The sequence below is a fragment of the Microtus pennsylvanicus genome, chromosome 17 (assembly GCF_037038515.1).
Source record: "Microtus pennsylvanicus isolate mMicPen1 chromosome 17, mMicPen1.hap1, whole genome shotgun sequence".
In the NCBI taxonomy this organism is placed as follows: Eukaryota; Metazoa; Chordata; class Mammalia; order Rodentia; family Cricetidae; genus Microtus; species Microtus pennsylvanicus.
Window position 1 is genome coordinate 37,219,162 of NC_134595.1, and position 16,830 is coordinate 37,235,991.

Here is a 16,830-nt window from a genome sequence, read left to right on the forward strand (position 1 = left end):
CTTCTAAAACCTCCAAGCCCACCCACCCCCAGTGACACACTTCCTCCAGTTAGGCCACACCTACTTCAACAGGGCCACATGTCCTAATACTTTTAAAAAATGTCATTTTCTATGAGCCTTTGGGGACCATTTTCATTCCAGCTACCTCATCTTTTATGATATTCCCCAGCTTTGGCTGCAAGAAGGAGGCAGGGATTGATGTGACTCATCAATCACTTACTCTAAATATTTTGGCCAGAATCAAGCCTCTGTATTAACCATCACACTCTACAAAAATGATTCTTTGCCCCCAGCTGAGAGCTTAATAGCCTGTGGGTATGAATATTTAGAAAACAGTTTGACAACATATTCTTTAGAGGGAAACAACCACGGTGTGTCATCCTGTTAAGCCGTCAGGTTTATGTTACCAGGCTACTTTGTGTAGCCAATCACAAAGCAGCTGGTTACCCCCACAGTACTCAATGCCACTGTTGGAGTGGTGTCCCAGATCTTTCTTGTGGTTCAGTACTGTAGCACACATGGTCTTTAGCTGGGTAAGATCATTCTGGCTTAGTTCCTCGGTTTTTCTGTGTCCTTTAAACAAAGCCTGTAGTCTTCAGTGTAGGGTCAGGACTTGAAAGAACATAAAGATTAAAAGCCGTATAGTAGTGACCCACACCTTTAATCCCAGCACTCAGGAGGCAGAGGCGGGTGAATGTGAGTTCTAGGCCAGCCTGGTCTATAGCGCGAGTTTCGGGACAACCAAAAGTACACAGAGAAGAAACCCTATCAGTAAATAAGCAAATAAATCGATAGGTACATACGAACATAGTGAAAGCATGTACTGCTCTTTCAGAGGACAGGACATGGATTCCTAGCACCCACTCTAGGCAGGCAGCCCAAAACTGCCTGTAACTCTTGAGTCCAGGGTATCCAGTCTTTTGCCCTCAGCAAGGAACCTGCATCCACACACAAACACAGTCCTTAAAAATAATAAACCCCAGTCCTCGGGAAATAGGGAATAGGTAGGTTTCTGTGATTTCCAGGCCTTGCGTGGTATGACCTTGTCTCAAAACAAAACCCCAATAGGGTCTTACCATATAGTTCTGGCAGGCAATCAATAATAAGAGCAATAACCTCTATTCTTTGGGGGTCTCTAAAGCATTAGAGAGATTTAAAGAAGTATAGGAGCCGGGCATGGTGGTGCACACCTTTAATCCCAGCGCACAGGAGGTAGAGGCAAGTAAGTTGATGTCTGTGAGTTTGAGGTCAACCTGGTCAACAGAATGAGTTCAGGACAGCCAGGGTGGTTACATAGAGAAAGAAATTGTAGGAGAAAAGTATAATGGCACTAAACATTTTTGTGATAGTAAATTCTAATTCCACAATATTCTGCCAACATCAAGAACCCGTGCTGACTAGATGAGGAAATTCTTAGTAATTTAGCCTCTGGTAAGGTGTTCATGCTCCTGTAAACAGCTCTGATGAATTCACTGAATCCTTTAAAAAAGGAAAAGGACAGTTGAGAAGAGGACAAGAGTCAGCAGGCATATTGGGACAGGGTACCAAATAAGTGTGGTCATATATTGCATGCCTGTAGGAAAATGTGACGGAACATCGTGATAATTAGTACATGCTAAATGGGACAGAAAATACACTTTGAATTGGACACAGTGACTCGTACTTGTAATCCACGTACTCCAGTTTTAGATTGATGTACATGTCATACAGCATAGGCATCTCTGATGCATATAGGCACAGATAGATACACATGTGTTTGGATAGAGTCCTCCCCCACCCAGTGCTAGGGATGGGCCCCAAAGCCTCATGTGTGTTAGGCTGACATCTAGTGGTGTCCTCAGCCACAACTGAGCTATGCTATAGATCTATAACAGCCATGTTCTCTTTTAAATTTTAAATTATGTGTGTGGGTAAGTGTACATGAGTACAGGTTCCCGTGGAGACCAGAAGCATCAGATGTCCCTGGATCTGGAGTTACAGGAAGTTACGAGTTGCCCAACGTGAATGCTGGGAGCCAAACTTGGGTCCTCTGCAGTAGCAGTATGTGCTGTCAACAACTCTACTATCTCTTCCCCTTACCTTACCTACCTGCCCTCCCCCCATACACACACACACCTTGGTTCCCTTTATACACCTGGAGGGCCAGAAAGTGATAGGACTGTTGGATAAGTGGCAGAAGTCAAGCTTCTTTACGCCTCAGGCTTTCCAGACCTTCCCTAAGATGGTTGTACTCTTCCCCTTCCTTTATCAGATAGGAGGGTAGGGCTCTCCAGATCTGGATGGGACTGTTTAGCATTACAATATGCAGCAGAGGAGCTGTTAGATACAGAAGGAGAAAGCCCTGACCTAAGCACTACATAAGTCCTTGTAATGGTCATCTGTGGCAGTTGATGTCCTGCCTCGGGCTCGCCTGACACACCCTGTTCAGTCCTCCCTGAAACCCCTGCTGACATCCTGTGAGAGGATGGGGTGTGCTTGGACTGCTGGGATTCAAGGCTCTCACACAGGATACTCTAGTGCTCATCTAGTTTCTGTTACAGGCTAATCCAGCCATCCAGGTTTAAGGACAGTTGCTTCTGCCTCAACAGCTGAATAGGGGGTTCTCAAAGCCAGCTTCCTGGCTGGTCTTACACTGTCCAGAAGGTATATATCCACATCTGCTTTAAATGTGGGCCAGCTGGGTATGGTAGTGCAAACCAGTGATCCCAGCACTTGGGAGTCTGAGGCAAGAGGGTCAGGAGTTCAGGGTTAGCCAGTGGCCTAGCTAGCCTGTTACAATATCTAGAACAATGATTCTCAACCTATATTGGTCGTGACCCCTTTCACAGAGGTCACCTGAGACAATTGGAAACAGACTTTTTTTTTTTTTCGGTTTTTCGAGACAGGGTTTCTCTGTGGCTTTGGAGCCTGTCCTGGAACTAGCTCTGTAGACCAGGCTGGTCTTGAACTCACAGAGATCTGCCTGCCTCTGCCTCCCAAGTACTGGGATTAAAGGTGTGTGCCACCATCGCCAGGCTCAGACATTTATAATTCATAACAGTAGCAAAACAACAATTATGAGTAGCAACAAAAATAATTTTATGGTTAGGGGTCACCACAACATCAGGAATTGTATTAAAGAGTCAGCATTGGGAAGGTTGAGGACCACTCTCTAGAAGGTACGTAACCACGTCAGCTTTAAGTGCTAGACAGCTGGGTATGATCATGCAAACCAGTGATCCCAGCACTTGGGAGTCCGAGGTAGGAGGGTCAGGAGTTGAAGGTTAGCCTGGGCTACTTACCAAGACCCTGTCTCAGTGGCGTTCGCCTGGTGGCGGGGTGTGTTAAGTAGTAGTTGGGAAAGCAATTCGGAGTACGGGAAGCTTCATCAGCCTCCCTGGTCCAGAGTAACTGCAGAAGTGGACTAGGGAGGTCTGGGAGGCTTCTGGGACAGTCTAGATTGTCCACCCAGCACATGTTCTCTGTCAGCAGGACAGCAGGTCAGGGCCACAGGCCGCAGGTGGAGCGTCTGAATACTTGTACCCTCCCTCCTCCTGTGGGATGGGAAGGGCAAAAGAAGCCACCATGGCCAAGGGCTTGACATAGAGGAAGCAGATGAGTTGGTGAAGGAGAAGCTGAGCTGAGCCCTGGACAGAACCCAGGCTCTCCAGCTCCCACTGCCTGCCCTGTCCCCGTTACACGTCATGCCACACACAGTGTTTAGATAGAGCAGAGAAGAAACAGACATCTGAATCTCTGGGGAAGGAGGCTGGGAACGGAAGACTGTTTATTCCTGGCAGCCCTGCATCCAAGGGGTCTTGCACCACTTCAGTGCGGCCCCAGACAACTCTCCCAGAGCCTGACTCACGCCCCACTGCCACTGCGGGGGCTTGAGACTGGGCCGGCTCCTGGAGGATGGGTTTGAGGCTGCTCTGCTTAGTCTCCCAGCAGTAGCCCCACCTCCGCAGGACCCAGGAATGTGTGCTGTAGGGCAAACAGTGCCAGAGTTCTCAAACCTCTAGCCTTTCGGGCCGCATTTCTCCAAGGAACTGAAGTTCTGCTCTGGGAGGAGGTTGCTCTCATCTCCCTTCCGGCTATCTTGCTACAGTCTGGGCCTGTTTCAGTCCTTAAGGAGTTCAGCTGGGCTCCTCTCCTCCCCTCAGGCCTAAAGCTGTCCGAGTGCAAATCAGACAGCGTTTGGCTTCCTTGCTGTGAACATGACCTTCTCGCCCTATACTTAATTTCCTCAGTTTTCCTGTAGATCAAAAAAAGGCCATTCTTTGATTCCCTAGGCTCCCTGTCTGCCTTTCTCAGCGGAGTGCTTGCGTGGAGGGACAGGTGCAGGGAGGAGCAGAAATCCTGATGTTAGCATTTACGGGAATCAAGTACTCAAGAGCCCAGGGTTGATCTGGTTCCTGTTACCGCCTTTGCTGGAGGGGGCGGCTCTTATTTCTTTTGTTTGTTTGGTTTGTTTTGTTGGTTTGAAACAAGGTTTCACTAGCTGTTTCTGAAGCTGGCCGGCAAGCAACTCGCTGCAACCTACGTGTCTCATCACCAGAGCTAGGATTACAAACCTGGCGTAAGGAAGTACAATTTTGAGCTCCACTATGCAGATAAAGAAACAAAATTGTATCTGGCGGTGGTGGTGCACGCCTTTAAATCCCAGCATTCAGGAGGCAGAGACAGGCGGATCTCTGTGAGTTTGAGGCCAGCCTGGACTACAAAGTGAGTTCCAGGACAGACAGAGCTGTTGTACAGAGACACCCTGTCTCTAAATAAATAAATAAATAAAACTGGGTGGTGGTGGCACAGGCCTTTAATCCCAGCAAGAGGAAGGTGGGTCTCTGGAGTTCAAGGCCATCCTGGTCTACAAGCTAAGAGCTAGTTCCAGTACAGGCTCCAAAGCTACAGAGAAACCCTGTCTCAACCAAAAATAAAACAAAAAAGAGAAAGAAAGAAGAGCAAAACTATCGAGAGAACGTCAACAATTTGCCCAGGTTTGCACAGCTAAAGCAGCGGGATCACCGCCAGCCCTGCCGTGCCAACCACAGCGTATGCCTCTCAGCCCCATGGAGGAAGAAAAATCAGTCATTTGAGCTGACCTCCCCTCAATACTGTCAAGCATTGTGTCCACAGGTACTGTGTTACCCCATGACATGCCCTACCACAACCCCAATAGGTGGCTTTTACTTTGGGAGAGGGGAGATTGACAGCATTGAAATAGGCTCACTGTAACCCAGGCTAGCCTCAAACTATACTGATCCCCCTGCCTCAGCCTTCCGAGTGTTGGGATTTACGGGCTTGAACCTCTACACTGAATCCACTTGTGCCTTATGCATAACCCAAAATTTGAGAAAACAGTTGAGGACCAGGGATGTAACAGAGTTGATAGAGTACTAACCTAATGAATGAGTCTGTGAGTTCTATAACCTGTCTGTAGTATGGTCCGCAGACACGGTGACAAAGCTATAACCCTAGCACTTAGGAGGTGGAAGCAAAAGGATCAGAAGTTCAAAGTGATACCACATAGGAGTTTGAGACCAGCCTGGGCAATATGAGACCCGTCATCTCAACAAAACAAGTTGAGAGGTGTGTAGCATGACCCGTAGACTAAGGAAGACAAGGCTTAATTTCTAAGCTACAAACCTCATCCAAGCCGGGTGGTGGTGGCACATGCCGCCTTTAACCCCAGCCCTGGGGAGGCAGAGGCAGGCAAATCTCTGAGTTCAAGGTCAACATGGTCTACAAAGTGAGTTCCATGACAGCTAGGACTGTTACAGAGAAAGCCTGTCTCAAAAAAATAAAAATATAAATAAAAATAAAAGGCTCCTCAGTGAAGATTCTCAGGTCCCAGCCCCAACCGCCACCCCCCCCCCATCTTGTATGCACACTATTCTTTGGTGTATGTAGCTGGCTGTGGGCGGCTGTGGCCATCCAGGGTTTAAGATACCTAACCAGCTCTATTAGCTGGGGGTGCTGCGGGGAGGTGTTATGTGTCAGTCGTTCATTGGCTGAAATGGATTCCCCAGATGAGCCTGGCAATGACAGCAAGCGGGCTCTCAGCGATGAGGAAAACACCTAGGTTTCATGAGGTGGCAGACTGCTAGGGAGGGTTCACTAGACAGGAGAGGAGGTCTCTCAGTAAAAGCAGTCAGCGTGTGCCAAGTCCCACCCCAGAGGCGGAGCCAAGACTGAGGCCCTCCAGCCCAGACTCCCCCATCCTTTCAGGAATCCAGACCAGGGCAGAGCCTGAGCCTGGTTCCTGCCTTCCCCAGCATAGGAGCAACAGGCAGTCATGGGCCAGGACCCCAGGCATGGCCTGAAGCCCTGAAGAGCGGCTGCTGTGACTCTGGTCCTCAGAGGAAGGCCCTGCTAGCAAGCACCACCTGTTCCTAAGAGCCATGTGAGTAGCTACAACCCAGCCCCTCCGGTCCTATCCTGCAGAGATCAGTGCAGTGGTGTAAGCCACTGGAGTTCTCAGGAGACACCATTCCCACCCCACCAGGTCACTAACCCTGGCTGTAGATCTCCAGCTTTCTTTACGCTGAGGGAGGCCGGTGAGGGACTAAAGGGCTGCGAGCTAGGTCTCAGTAGTTTAAGAGAAGTGGACGGTGTAGGGAAGGGGAGCAAACTAGAGGGCCTTTGGGGGAGACTGAGAGAGGGAAAGATCAGGAGTGCCGTTTGGGGAGCTGTTGGGATAGGAGAGCATCTCAGCCAAGGTAACCATAGAGCTGATGCAGGTCCTGGGAGAGGCCACAGGATGGGAGGGCAGAATCCTTCCGTATTGACTTTGATCCTAGCAACAGCAGATGCTCCCCTGTTGACAGGATCCAGGACCCCTCCCACTGGCCCTGGCATGTGGCCTGGGGCTGAGACTATGCAGCCCAGTGAAAGAAAGCAACAGGGTCAATTTGGAGGCTCTGCCTTGTGCCCTGGGTTCAGCCTATGTTTAGAGGTTGGGGGGTCCTCTCTGTTCTTAGCACCCCCAACTCCTTGCCAAGCATCTCCCCACACTTCCCTCTAGTTCCCAGGAAGGGCCTGTTGCTAGTGTGGAGTGAACGAGTCAAGTTTATGGGCTGGAAGTCCTACCCGGAGGCTGTTCACTGAGCTGTAACAGGGTGGGGGTGCAGGGACAGGGCACTCTGTGCCTTCAGGAGCCTCTCACACCATGGCTGTCTGGCCACTGTCCTCTCTTGGCACCCCAATGTGTGCTGGCAGAGGTTAACATGCTTTGGGTAGGTTGCCTTCCAATCCAGACAGACTTGTAAACACAGTTGCCCTGAGGCTGGAGGATGACAGAAATAGGTGAAGCTGCCCAAAGGTGGTTATCGCCTGAAGGGCAGCCTCTACTAAGATACTCTTGCCAGAATTGATTTTCCAAGCAAAACCAAAAGCATGTCTTCCCTATATAATTGTTTAAGTTTCAACTGAGAAAATCTGTATCAGCAAACAGGGTATGGCCCAGTCTGAGTCTCCAGCTTCTGTGTTAATGTGCTGTCCCATCCCCTCCCTCCCCCCAGGACAGTGACTGCAGCTCCAACCTAACTCTGGCCACTCCTCCATACAGGCATGCTGACTGCAGCTTCAGGCCATCCATATGCCAAGGCCCATGATGACACCCAACAACACTGGGGAGGTGGCCAGCTCCATTCCCAAGGGGGTACTGGGGATTTCCCTGGCCCTGTCAAGTCTCATCGTTGTCGCCAACCTGCTCCTGGCCCTAGGCATCGCCCTGGACCGCCACCTGCGCAGCCCACCTGCTGGCTGCTTCTTCCTAAGCCTGTTACTGGCCGGGCTACTTACAGGGCTGGCACTACCCATGCTCCCTGGGCTGTGGAGCAGGAGCCACCGGGGCTACTGGTCCTGTCTCTTTCTCCACTTGGCCCCCAACTTCTCTTTCCTCTCCCTGCTTGCCAACCTGCTGCTCGTGCACGGGGAGCGATATGTGGCAGTGTTGCAGCCACTGCGGCCCCATGGGAGTTTGCGGCTAGCCCTGCTCCTCACCTGGGCCAGCCCCCTGCTCTTTGCCAGCCTGCCTGCTCTGGGCTGGAACCATTGGAGTCCTGGTGCCAACTGCAGCTCCCAAGCTGTCTTCCCAGCCCCCTACCTCTACCTCGAAGTCTACGGGCTCCTTCTGCCTGCTGTGGGAGCTGCCGCCCTTCTGTCTGTCCGAGTGCTGGCTACTGCCCACCGCCAGCTGCAGGAGATCTGCCGACTGGAGCGGGCAGTGTGCCGTGATACTCCTTCAACCCTGGCCAGGACTCTCACCTGGAGGCAGGCTAGGGCGCAGGCAGGAGCCACGCTGCTCTTTTTGCTGTGTTGGGGACCCTATGTGGCCACACTGCTCCTGTCAGTGCTGGCCTATGAGCGGCGCCCACCACTAGGGCCAGGAACTCTGTTATCCCTCATCTCACTGGGCAGCGCCAGCGCGGCAGCTGTGCCTGTGGCCATGGGTCTGGGCGATCAGCGCTACACAGCCCCATGGAGGGCAGCTGCCCAAAGGTGGCTGCGAGCGCTTCGAGGAAGGGCCAAGAGGGACAGTCCAGGCCCCGGCACCACTGCCTACCACCCCAGCAGCCAAAGCAGCATGGACCTGAACTTGAACTAGGGAAGCCTCCCAGGAGCGTTCATCCATCTCCTATGCCCTACTTCTCTGGGTTGGAGCCCTTGCTCCATGAGACCTCACCCTGACCAAATAAATCTCTGGCTACCATTTCAAGTTATCTCCTTCCATATCTCAGTAAGGGAGAGGGGCAGGTTGACTGCCTTAGATGGACCCAGAGACAGACTGAGCACCAGAGAGATTTCACCTCCAACTAAGCACTGTTCTGTCCAGCCGCCACAAAATGCACACGGACACTGCCTCTGGGAAGTATATTTTATTTACATTTTTAAAATCTGTAACTAGTCTCTCTTCCTCCTTTCCTTCCCCAGAGAGTTGGGAAGGGAAAGAACGGGAACCTCAAAGACCTACCCCCCACATACAAAGACGCACCCCATGGCTCACACCAGCAAATCAAAGTGAAAGAAACGTGGGCCTCCTAAAGGGCCCCAGGGCTGGACAGGAGAGGGAGGGCCTGGTAAGGTGGGTTTCCAGGGAAGAAAAGGACAAGGAGTGGGCAGGTCAGCTGAAGGGATTGGAAAGCAGTCCAACGCACTCCCTCCTTTTCCCTCTGTACCCTGCACCTCTGCTGGGGAAGAGAGGGCAGGGGTCTCCCTTTATCCCCTCAACACCAGACACCATGCCAGAGCCGCTGCTAACGGTCAGGTCTCTGGACACAAAACACTTTCGCTTTGTGGTCTCCTGATGTTGTCACCACCAGGGAGGCATCTCTGTGGACAGAAAAGGGGGGTGAAATTACCGAAGAACCTGAGGCCCATGCCCCAGAGATCCTAAGGCAGCTGCTCCAGCATCACGTCCATTCTAGGTCCCTAGCTGAGTCTGCACCTGGTTCTCAAGCCCTCCCCCCAAAGCCAGGGACCTGACCCACTGTGTCCACAGAAACTGCAAGAGAATCCATGAAGGAAACCCCTAGTATGGGAACAAGACAGATCCAAGGGGGACAGGTTCATTCTCAGCACCCTGCCCCACAATGGGTGGGGACAGAGGACCTCAGGACTGTGACTGCACAGGTGACCTGGCATTCATTCCTTCATCAAAGGATGAAACCAGGCATTGGCTGACTTCCCTCAGAAATCTACCGTTCCCCAGGGACCTGTGCCACCCCACCCTAGACCCCCTTCCTAGAGCTGCCAGCCCATCATGCTTACTTGCTGAGGGCGAAGTCCAAGATCTCAGCAGTGTGGCCCCGGTAGTCAGTAAGCAGGCGGCCAGTCCGGGCATCCCAGAGACGAACAATGCCATCCAGGCTACAGGTGTATACCACAGCAGTGCCAGCCTCCCACAGCAGCTGAACAATGCCCGACTGTCCCGGAATGTGACACAGTAACAAAGTAGGGCAAAAGTCAGGAGGGAGAGGAGACACTGTCCCCACGCTCAGAAAGAGCAGGGCACAGGGCCACAGAGGACAGACTACCTCTTAGCCAGCACAACAGCCCGCTGAGTAGGAACAAAGCCTCAGACATCATACCTGGTGCTGACACTGGTGCCGGAGTGTCTGAGTGGACAGGTCGTAGATGGCCAAGGTTCCATCCAAATAGCCAACAGCAGCCAGAGGCATCCTTGGAAGCAGAAGAACAAGGAAGGTTCTGGAGGCTCGAGATTTATGTACCTTCCCTCCCTCCTCCCTGGTCCTAATGACTGGGTCCCTCTGCAAAGCCACCTCCTCCCTCCACCTCGGGTTTCCAGGCCAAGACTCTGCTCACACTCACACACTGCAGAAGCCCAAGGACTCCACGGAGTTGGACTCACTCTCCTCTCCCTCACCCAGGCTGGGCTGGGAAGCGACTGTCTCAGGTCTGAACACACCCACCACCTACAAGTAAGAGAAGAGGGTCACGGAACTGAGGAAAAGGGCAGGAGAGGGGCAGAAGGTTCAGACAGAAGGCCAAGCTACTTACCTTGCCAGTGGTAGCACTGACCAGCTTGGCCTGGCAGTCCACAGAGCCAGTGAGGATTAGGCTGCCATCCTGGTTGGTGGCAACACAGGTCAGAGGGCCCTGGTGACCCTCAGTCCCTAGGACAGAGCAGGGATACATAGGCTGAGTCCTGCACAGGCTCTCAGGCTCCCCAAGCCCAGGTCAACACCCTCCCTCCTCTGATACCTTTCAGTACATGGATGGGGCTTCCCTGCTTGAGGTCCCAAATCCTGATGGTTCCATCTTCATATCCTACCACAGCTCTCTTCCCTAAGGACCAAGACATGAATGACCAAAGCCCAGAGGGTACACTGAGCAGGGAGAATGGAGTAGGGGTACCCAAATTCCCCTTAAAGTCACAGGGAAGCCCTAGTATGGGGCAGGCGGAGGCTGGGATGACTGGAGTACCCCCGAGTCACTGGATCCACCTCTAGCCCCAGGAAGAGACAGCTCTCTCACCATCAGGGAGGACGCGGCCACAGGTTGCAGGGCAGTTGGGGCCCTGGAAGGTCTTACAGTCACCATTTGGCACCTTCCACATCCAAGTGTTGCCGTCAGCAGTGCCCGCTAACAGGACAGGTGCCCGAGGGTGCCACTCCATCCACTGGGCAGAGAGGAAGGCTCAGTAACCAAGGCCTGCTACCCAGCCTGTCTAAGAATCCATGAACCCCACCCTGGTGTCCCTGCTTCTACGGCTAGCAAGAACATTACAGGTGAACAGACACACTGCTGGAGCTGGCGTGCTGTGGCTCAAGGCGAGTGTCCCCAGTAGAGCTAGGCTTGCCCCTCCCAGCAGTGCTCATCTCTACTTGGGGTCCCCCAGAGTTGAAGCCCACTCCAAGGCTCTCACCTCCAGGTCTCCTGCTTCAAAGGACCAGACTTCTTCCTTGGTGTCCACCTGCCATACCTTCAAGAGACCACTCATGTCCCCTGTGGCCACGAGGGTGGAATCATGGCTGAAACCAGCACATGTCACAGAGTCCTTATGGCCTGCAAAGAGAAGTGGGCAGGTTTTGAGTTCAAATTTGCCCGAGAGATATAGCAAGTTCAAAGCCAGCCTTGGCTATATAGTAAATCCAAGGCCAACCCAGACTATATAACCTAAAAGAGCAGAAAGTGGCAGGAAAGGAAGAACATTAGTGGCTTCCAGGATCTGGCAAGAGACAGAGGCTAGTAAACAGCTGCCGGGTGTCCACAAGCCACCTGCCAAGGTGCCCAGAGGGACACAGCCTCCCCAGCCTCTCACCTGCACACTCGAAGAGCAGCTCCCCATCGCTGAGCCTCCACACGAAGGCCTTGTCATCTTCACCCCCAGTCACTGCCAAGGTGTTGGTTTTGGGGTCCAGGCTCACACAAAACACGGATGCTGTCCCAAGAGATAGTCCACGAGAAAGGGGATGGAACTAGGCTCTCACCTAGAATTCTGTCTTTCAGTGCAACCCTTCCCCCAAAGCCATAGGTATTCTCTCCTGGAAAGGTTATAGCCAGTTCTTGTTTGAAGCATTAGGTTGTTAGAGAAATCCACAAGTCCTCCTCCAGAGCACGTCCCCCTGCTGTTCCGTTCCCTTCACCATCCCACTCTGAGGTACAAGCCAAGAGGTGGGTCTATGTGCACAGCTAACAAGCACAGGGTACCACCAGGCTGGGTGTGAACACAGGGACGAGAGCGTCATGGGGCGGGCTTACTAAGAGCCAGCTCCTTTGGTGTGTCACTTGCCTTCATGTCCACTAGGGCTATTTCCATTCACTTTCATGCAAGATGACTTTTTGTTGTTGTTTTGTTTTTTGAGACAGGGTTTCTCTGTGTGGCCCTGGCTGACCTGGAACTTGTTCTGTAGACCAGGTTGGCCTCCAACTTAGAGATCCACCTGCCTCTGCCTCCCCAAGTGCTGGGATTAAAGGTGTGCCACCACCGCCTGGCCAAGGTGGCTTTTTTTATTTTTTTAAAGAAAAGAACACCAAGATCCAGAAAGCTGACAAAGGTGATAAAGAGCAGAGGTAGGATTTGAACCTAGGTGTCTCACTTAACCCCACTGCAAAGCCTAATAATCCCTTTGGCCCTTCCTATGAATTTCCAGCAGGCTTTCCTATTTGTTTCTCATAATACCCTGCCCATGGTCAACGGATCATACTCAAACGTCCATCTGCACTGACCTGAGGTGATCTCCTCAAAGCCCTACCTGAGTGCAATGCAAAGGTGACCTCGCTATCATCCGGGCCCTCCATGCTGCCGACCACCCCTTCCTGGGGTTCCAGGACCCAGCCCTCATCATTGCCCTCTTCCTCTTCTTCCTCTTCCTCAAAGTCCACGTCTTCCATCTCCTGGGCCAGATCATCTGCTTTGGGAAAAGCGTTAAAAGATGGATCTCGAAAGATCTAAGAGGAATGGGGTGAGGGGTGGAGAGAATAGGGCGACGCTGGGGTGGGTGGTGTGGCCAAAGGTGAAGGCGTCGTCCCACACGTACCGAGCAGAAACAGAGCGCTAGGGGGGCGGAGAAGGAGAGATAGGCTAGGTCTGAGGACCTGGCGTTGGCCAGCGACCGTGTGGGTAGAGAGGACAGAGGGCATGATGGGAAGGGGGTGTGTGAGGGGAAGGGCCAGGGGAGGCGTCAGGGAACCCCCACCCAGCCAGGCCTCGAAACTAGTGTGGGGGGTAGGGAAGGAGGGCTGGGAAAGAAATGTCGGTAGGAACGACCGGTAGGAAAGGGGGGAGGGGGAGAAGCAGGGGTCAGAGGCCAGGGGTGAGCGCCTCCTGTCCCATGGCCTCAGGAGCGACAGTTCTCACCCGGGTCGGGCGGGCCTGGATCCAGCTCTACCACCTCAATGATCTCTTCATCTCCGTGGAAGCTTAGAGTCTCCAGCGGCGGGGTGTCAGCGGCCGCTCCGCTCTCTGATTCGGACTCCATGCGGCGAAACCTCCCGATCCACTTCTCTGGGCCCAAACGCCTCCCAGAGTCAGCTCTGCGCGACGACGCGGAACTCGAGCCCCTCCTCCCGGGAGGAAGTAGGCGTAGGTGACTCCCAGCCGAAAGAGCGACGGAATCCGGACCAATAGCGACAGAGGTGGACTGACAGAGCCGCCAATCACAAGGCAGAACTGGGATGACCAGGCCGGGGCGTGGCGGGAGAACCCAAGCTCCGCCCGACATGACTCCGCCCCCAGCTGGAGGGAAACAAGCGAGCGTGCGCGCCTCCGGGGTCTCCTGGGAGGAGTAGTTCTCCCGGGTCCGCTACGCGGACTTCTGGGAAATGTAGTTTCTGGTCTGTAGGCAGGACGGAAGGCGCGGGGGAGGCCCCTTACGCAAACTACAATTCCCGGCGGGGAGCGCAGTGAAGGGGGTGGGACCTGAACATGGCGGCGGTGGTAGCTGCTACGGCGCTGAAGGGCCGTGGGGCGAGAAATGCCCGCGTCCTCCGGGGTAAGGAGAGGGACCCCGGGGAGGGCAGGGCGCTAAAAGATCCCATTCCCTTCACATCCCATCCGGCACCACAGCAGGGAATCAGGCTGCTAATTGCTGCCCACACCTCTTTGCAGGATCTTAGAGAGTCTGGGGGTGAAAGATGCTCTAGAGGTCACCTAATCTAACCCCTGCGTTCAGGTTACACAGCAAGTCTGGGGTCTTGCTGCTAGAGGGAGTTCCGAAGGAGCCTTTAGTCTCCCGCGTTCCAGGGGTTTCATACTCACCGCAGTGCAGAGGAAAGAGCGCTGGGCTTCTGGAGGCTTGAGTTCTAGCACTGGGTAATTAGCGGTTTGACCTTGTGCGGAGCAGCTCGTCTCTCAGGGCTTCAGTTTCCTCTTCTATAGTACGAGGGGATGGAGTTAGCTATCCTTTGGGATAGCTAAGGTCCTGCAGTTTTAAAAGGGTTCCCCGGATTTCCTTCATACGTATGTCTCTGGTGAGTCTCTCTGCAGTCCTTCCCAACCTATCTTCTGAATAGAAAGAACAGCAGCGAAGCTCGCTGTCCTGGCACCAGGGTGAGGAACCCGCAGTGACGTGGAAGTAGCTTCCAGAGGTGTCACCTCGATGGCGATTTTCCCATTTCTGTTTGGATTCTTCATGGCACTTGTTACTCCAGACTGCAATCTCTCCCCTCCCTCATCCTATACTGAGCTGCCTTTCTTTCATTCACAGGGATTCTCTCTGGAGCCACAGCTAACAAGGCTTCCCAGAACAGGACCAGAGCACTGCAGAGCCACAGCTCACCAGAGTGCAAGGAGGAGCCCGAGCCCCCCCTCTCTCCTGAGCTGGAATATATTCCCAGAAAGAGGGGCAAGAACCCCATGAAAGCTGTGGGACTCGCCTGGTGAGTTTTAACTGCCCCTCTGCCTAGCAGTGGGGCGTGCACTGGAGGGGTGTCGGTACCTAGACACTTGAGTTGCATGCAGATGGTGAGCTGAGGCCAAGGGAAAGGAAGAGAATCTCGGGGTTCAAGAGGTGGAATCTCAAAGTGGGGGAGGGAAGATGGGGATGGGACAATATGTAGCATTGGGGAGACAGTGACTTTACTTTGGAGCAAGATGAGCTGATGTGGTTTGAATTTCGGTCATTGGCTTCATCCTTCCTATTGGGAGCTGGAGTAAGTCTTAGTAATTAATTAAAATTGTGTTAGATTATGTTGTGTAGAAACTAGAAATGGTTCTGTGAATTTATTTGCTTCTGATTCTGGCTTTAATACATATTATTGGTCAACTTGAAAGGAAAATGGAGGGAAACTAACATTTTTTTCCAGCAAGCGGCTGAGGCGTGACAGAACTTTGCCATATAAGTGTTTTAAGCTTTCTGAGGTAAACATTGCACTTCCATCTCACCAGGGAGGGAACAGAGGCTCCCAGCTGGGATTCTCGCTAGGTCATGACTTCATGTTCTTTTGACCCTTACCAAGACCCTCCCTTTGAATTGTAGTTGCTCAGATTAAGAAAAAGACTTGGTTGATATACCTTAGAGGTTAAGACATGCTTAGCACCCTTGAAATCCTAAGTTTAGTCTGCAGCACCAAAAAGAAAAAAAGAGGTGTCTGGGAAGGGATGTGAGGCAGTTGAGGCAGAGGGGACTTTGCAGACTCGCAGAGGGCTACTTACACTATCACACATCAGCGGCCAGGAGGAGTGAAGAGGCCCATGAATATCAGCCATAAAGAGGAACAAAGAGGTAGGCAGGACCACACAGGGCCTTTAGTGCCATGCCTAGCGTTGGCATGGATATAATAGAGAGCTATTACAGTGTCTTAAGCAGGCAGCAGCCAGCACAAAGGCCAGCAGACAGCTATCACCACAGCGTTTGTACACTTGGCACAGCTGGACTGATTCTTCCAGCTCCTCTGGCTCAGTCCCTGCCCAAACCCGCTGCACATCTCCCCATCCCTAGGGCCATCGGCTTCCCCTGTGGTATCCTCTTCTTCGTGCTCACCAAGCAGGAAGTGGACAAGGACCGTTTGAAGCAGATGAAGGCTCGGCAGAACATGCGGGTTTCCAACACGGGCGAGTATGAGAGCCAGAGATTTAGGGTTTCCTCCCAACAAGCCCAGTTCCCTGAAGTTGGGTCTGGTGTACAGAACTGAATGAGGATCACTGCAACCTTGCACTAGACTGTTGACTGGAGTTCTGTGTGGCTAATTGTGGTCATTTCCCGAGGCCCACCAGAGGGCGCATGATGCTCAAGCTGCTGCCAGCACCCGCCTCTTCCACACAGAAGAACCAGCCAAAGGCAAATAAAGTTATTAAGTACTGGCATGGAAAGGAAGCAGGACTGCATTTGTAAGCCCCAGGAGGGGAGGGGCAGAGTGGGGCTGGCTGCTCGTCCCTGTTCTCTCAAAGAAGACCTGTGTTCCCAGCTGGGTGGTGAAATAACCAGACTTAGGTGCAACAAGCATAGGTACAGGCCGTGGAAACCCAAGCCTTCAGAGCCACTGGTCAGGAAGGCAGGTTCCCATGTCGCCTTAAACTAGTTCAAATCAGTCAGGCATGGACATCTTTAATCTCAGCACTCAGTAAGAAGAGGCAGGTGGACCTCTTGAATATGAGGCCAGGGTGGTCTGCATAGTTCCAAGACAGCCAGAACAACAGAATAAAGAGACCTTGTCTCAAAAAAAAAAAAAAAAAAAAACAAGGCAAAAATCAAAGGCTGCATTCAGGGCATGGATGAAAAAGCATCCAAATATGTCAGCCACTCTGGTCTTCATTTTTCTCATTTGTAAGAGAAACTAGTTTCCAAGAGAAATTCCAAACCCATGGCCTAGTCCCTTTCTTGCCTGGAAAAAAAATGTTATATAAAGACACAGCTTCCTGGGGAAGTTAAAGCTAGGGAGCTTTTA

At 52.5% G+C, this 16,830-nt stretch overlaps 3 protein-coding genes across 8 annotated transcripts in view; 2 read left to right on the top strand and 1 right to left on the bottom strand.

Annotated features, from left to right (window-relative positions):
* Positions 1–6,008: 6,008 nt before the first annotated feature.
* Gpbar1 (G protein-coupled bile acid receptor 1) lies at positions 6,009–8,691 on the top strand. Of its 2 annotated transcripts, none has more exons than XM_075951555.1 (2): positions 6,009–6,382; positions 7,500–8,691. In XM_075951555.1, exon 2 carries the CDS (start codon positions 7,577–7,579, stop codon positions 8,585–8,587), a length of 1,011 nt encoding a protein of 336 aa, XP_075807670.1. In that variant the 5' UTR covers positions 6,009–6,382; positions 7,500–7,576; the 3' UTR covers positions 8,588–8,691. The 2 variants fall into 2 exon arrangements, with proteins under 2 accessions (XP_075807670.1, XP_075807671.1); XM_075951556.1 differs by having other exon boundaries at positions 7,547–8,691.
* Positions 8,692–8,843: 152 nt separating this feature from the next.
* Positions 8,844–14,342, bottom strand: Aamp (angio associated migratory cell protein). 3 transcript variants are annotated; one of them, XM_075951873.1, is made up of 12 exons: positions 14,204–14,342; positions 13,304–13,586; positions 12,699–12,854; positions 11,765–11,884; positions 11,369–11,508; positions 10,978–11,122; positions 10,705–10,788; positions 10,501–10,616; positions 10,312–10,415; positions 10,071–10,161; positions 9,751–9,905; positions 8,844–9,312 (listed from the first exon to the last, which is right to left on the bottom strand). In XM_075951873.1, exons 2-12 carry the CDS (start codon positions 13,422–13,424, stop codon positions 9,237–9,239), a joined length of 1,308 nt encoding a protein of 435 aa, XP_075807988.1. In that variant the 5' UTR covers positions 13,425–13,586; positions 14,204–14,342; the 3' UTR covers positions 8,844–9,236. The 3 variants fall into 3 exon arrangements, with proteins under 3 accessions (XP_075807988.1, XP_075807987.1, XP_075807986.1); XM_075951872.1 differs by lacking the exon at positions 14,204–14,342 and having other exon boundaries at positions 13,304–13,734; XM_075951871.1 differs by lacking the exon at positions 14,204–14,342 and having other exon boundaries at positions 12,699–12,857; positions 13,304–13,734.
* Positions 13,807–16,830, top strand: part of Pnkd (PNKD metallo-beta-lactamase domain containing) — a 65,857-nt gene continuing 62,833 nt past the window's right edge. For 2 of the 3 annotated variants that reach the window (XM_075951874.1, XM_075951876.1), the window contains exons 1-2: positions 13,807–13,937; positions 14,652–14,823. In XM_075951874.1, coding sequence (XP_075807989.1) covers positions 13,871–13,937; positions 14,652–14,823 — 239 coding nt within the window. In that variant the 5' untranslated portion in view covers positions 13,807–13,870. Of the gene's footprint in view, positions 13,938–14,651; positions 14,824–15,884; positions 16,250–16,830 lie in introns of those variants that run through there. The other variant, XM_075951877.1, reaches the window with a different exon arrangement.

Coding starts and splice junctions, on each gene's coding strand:
- Gpbar1 (XM_075951555.1), top strand. CDS start 7,577: ATGCCAAGGCCCATGATGACACCCAACAACACTGGGGAGGTGGCCAGC.
- Aamp (XM_075951871.1), bottom strand. CDS start 13,667: ATGTCGGGCGGAGCTTGGGTTCTCCCGCCACGCCCCGGCCTGGTCATC. Junction 12,858..13,303: donor TCCAGGCCCGCCCGACCCGG/GTGAGAACTGTC, acceptor CTTTTCCCAAAG/CAGATGATCTGGCCCAGGAG. Junction 10,617..10,704: donor CCCCATCCATGTACTGAAAG/GTATCAGAGGAG, acceptor GCTCTGTCCTAG/GGACTGAGGGTCACCAGGGC.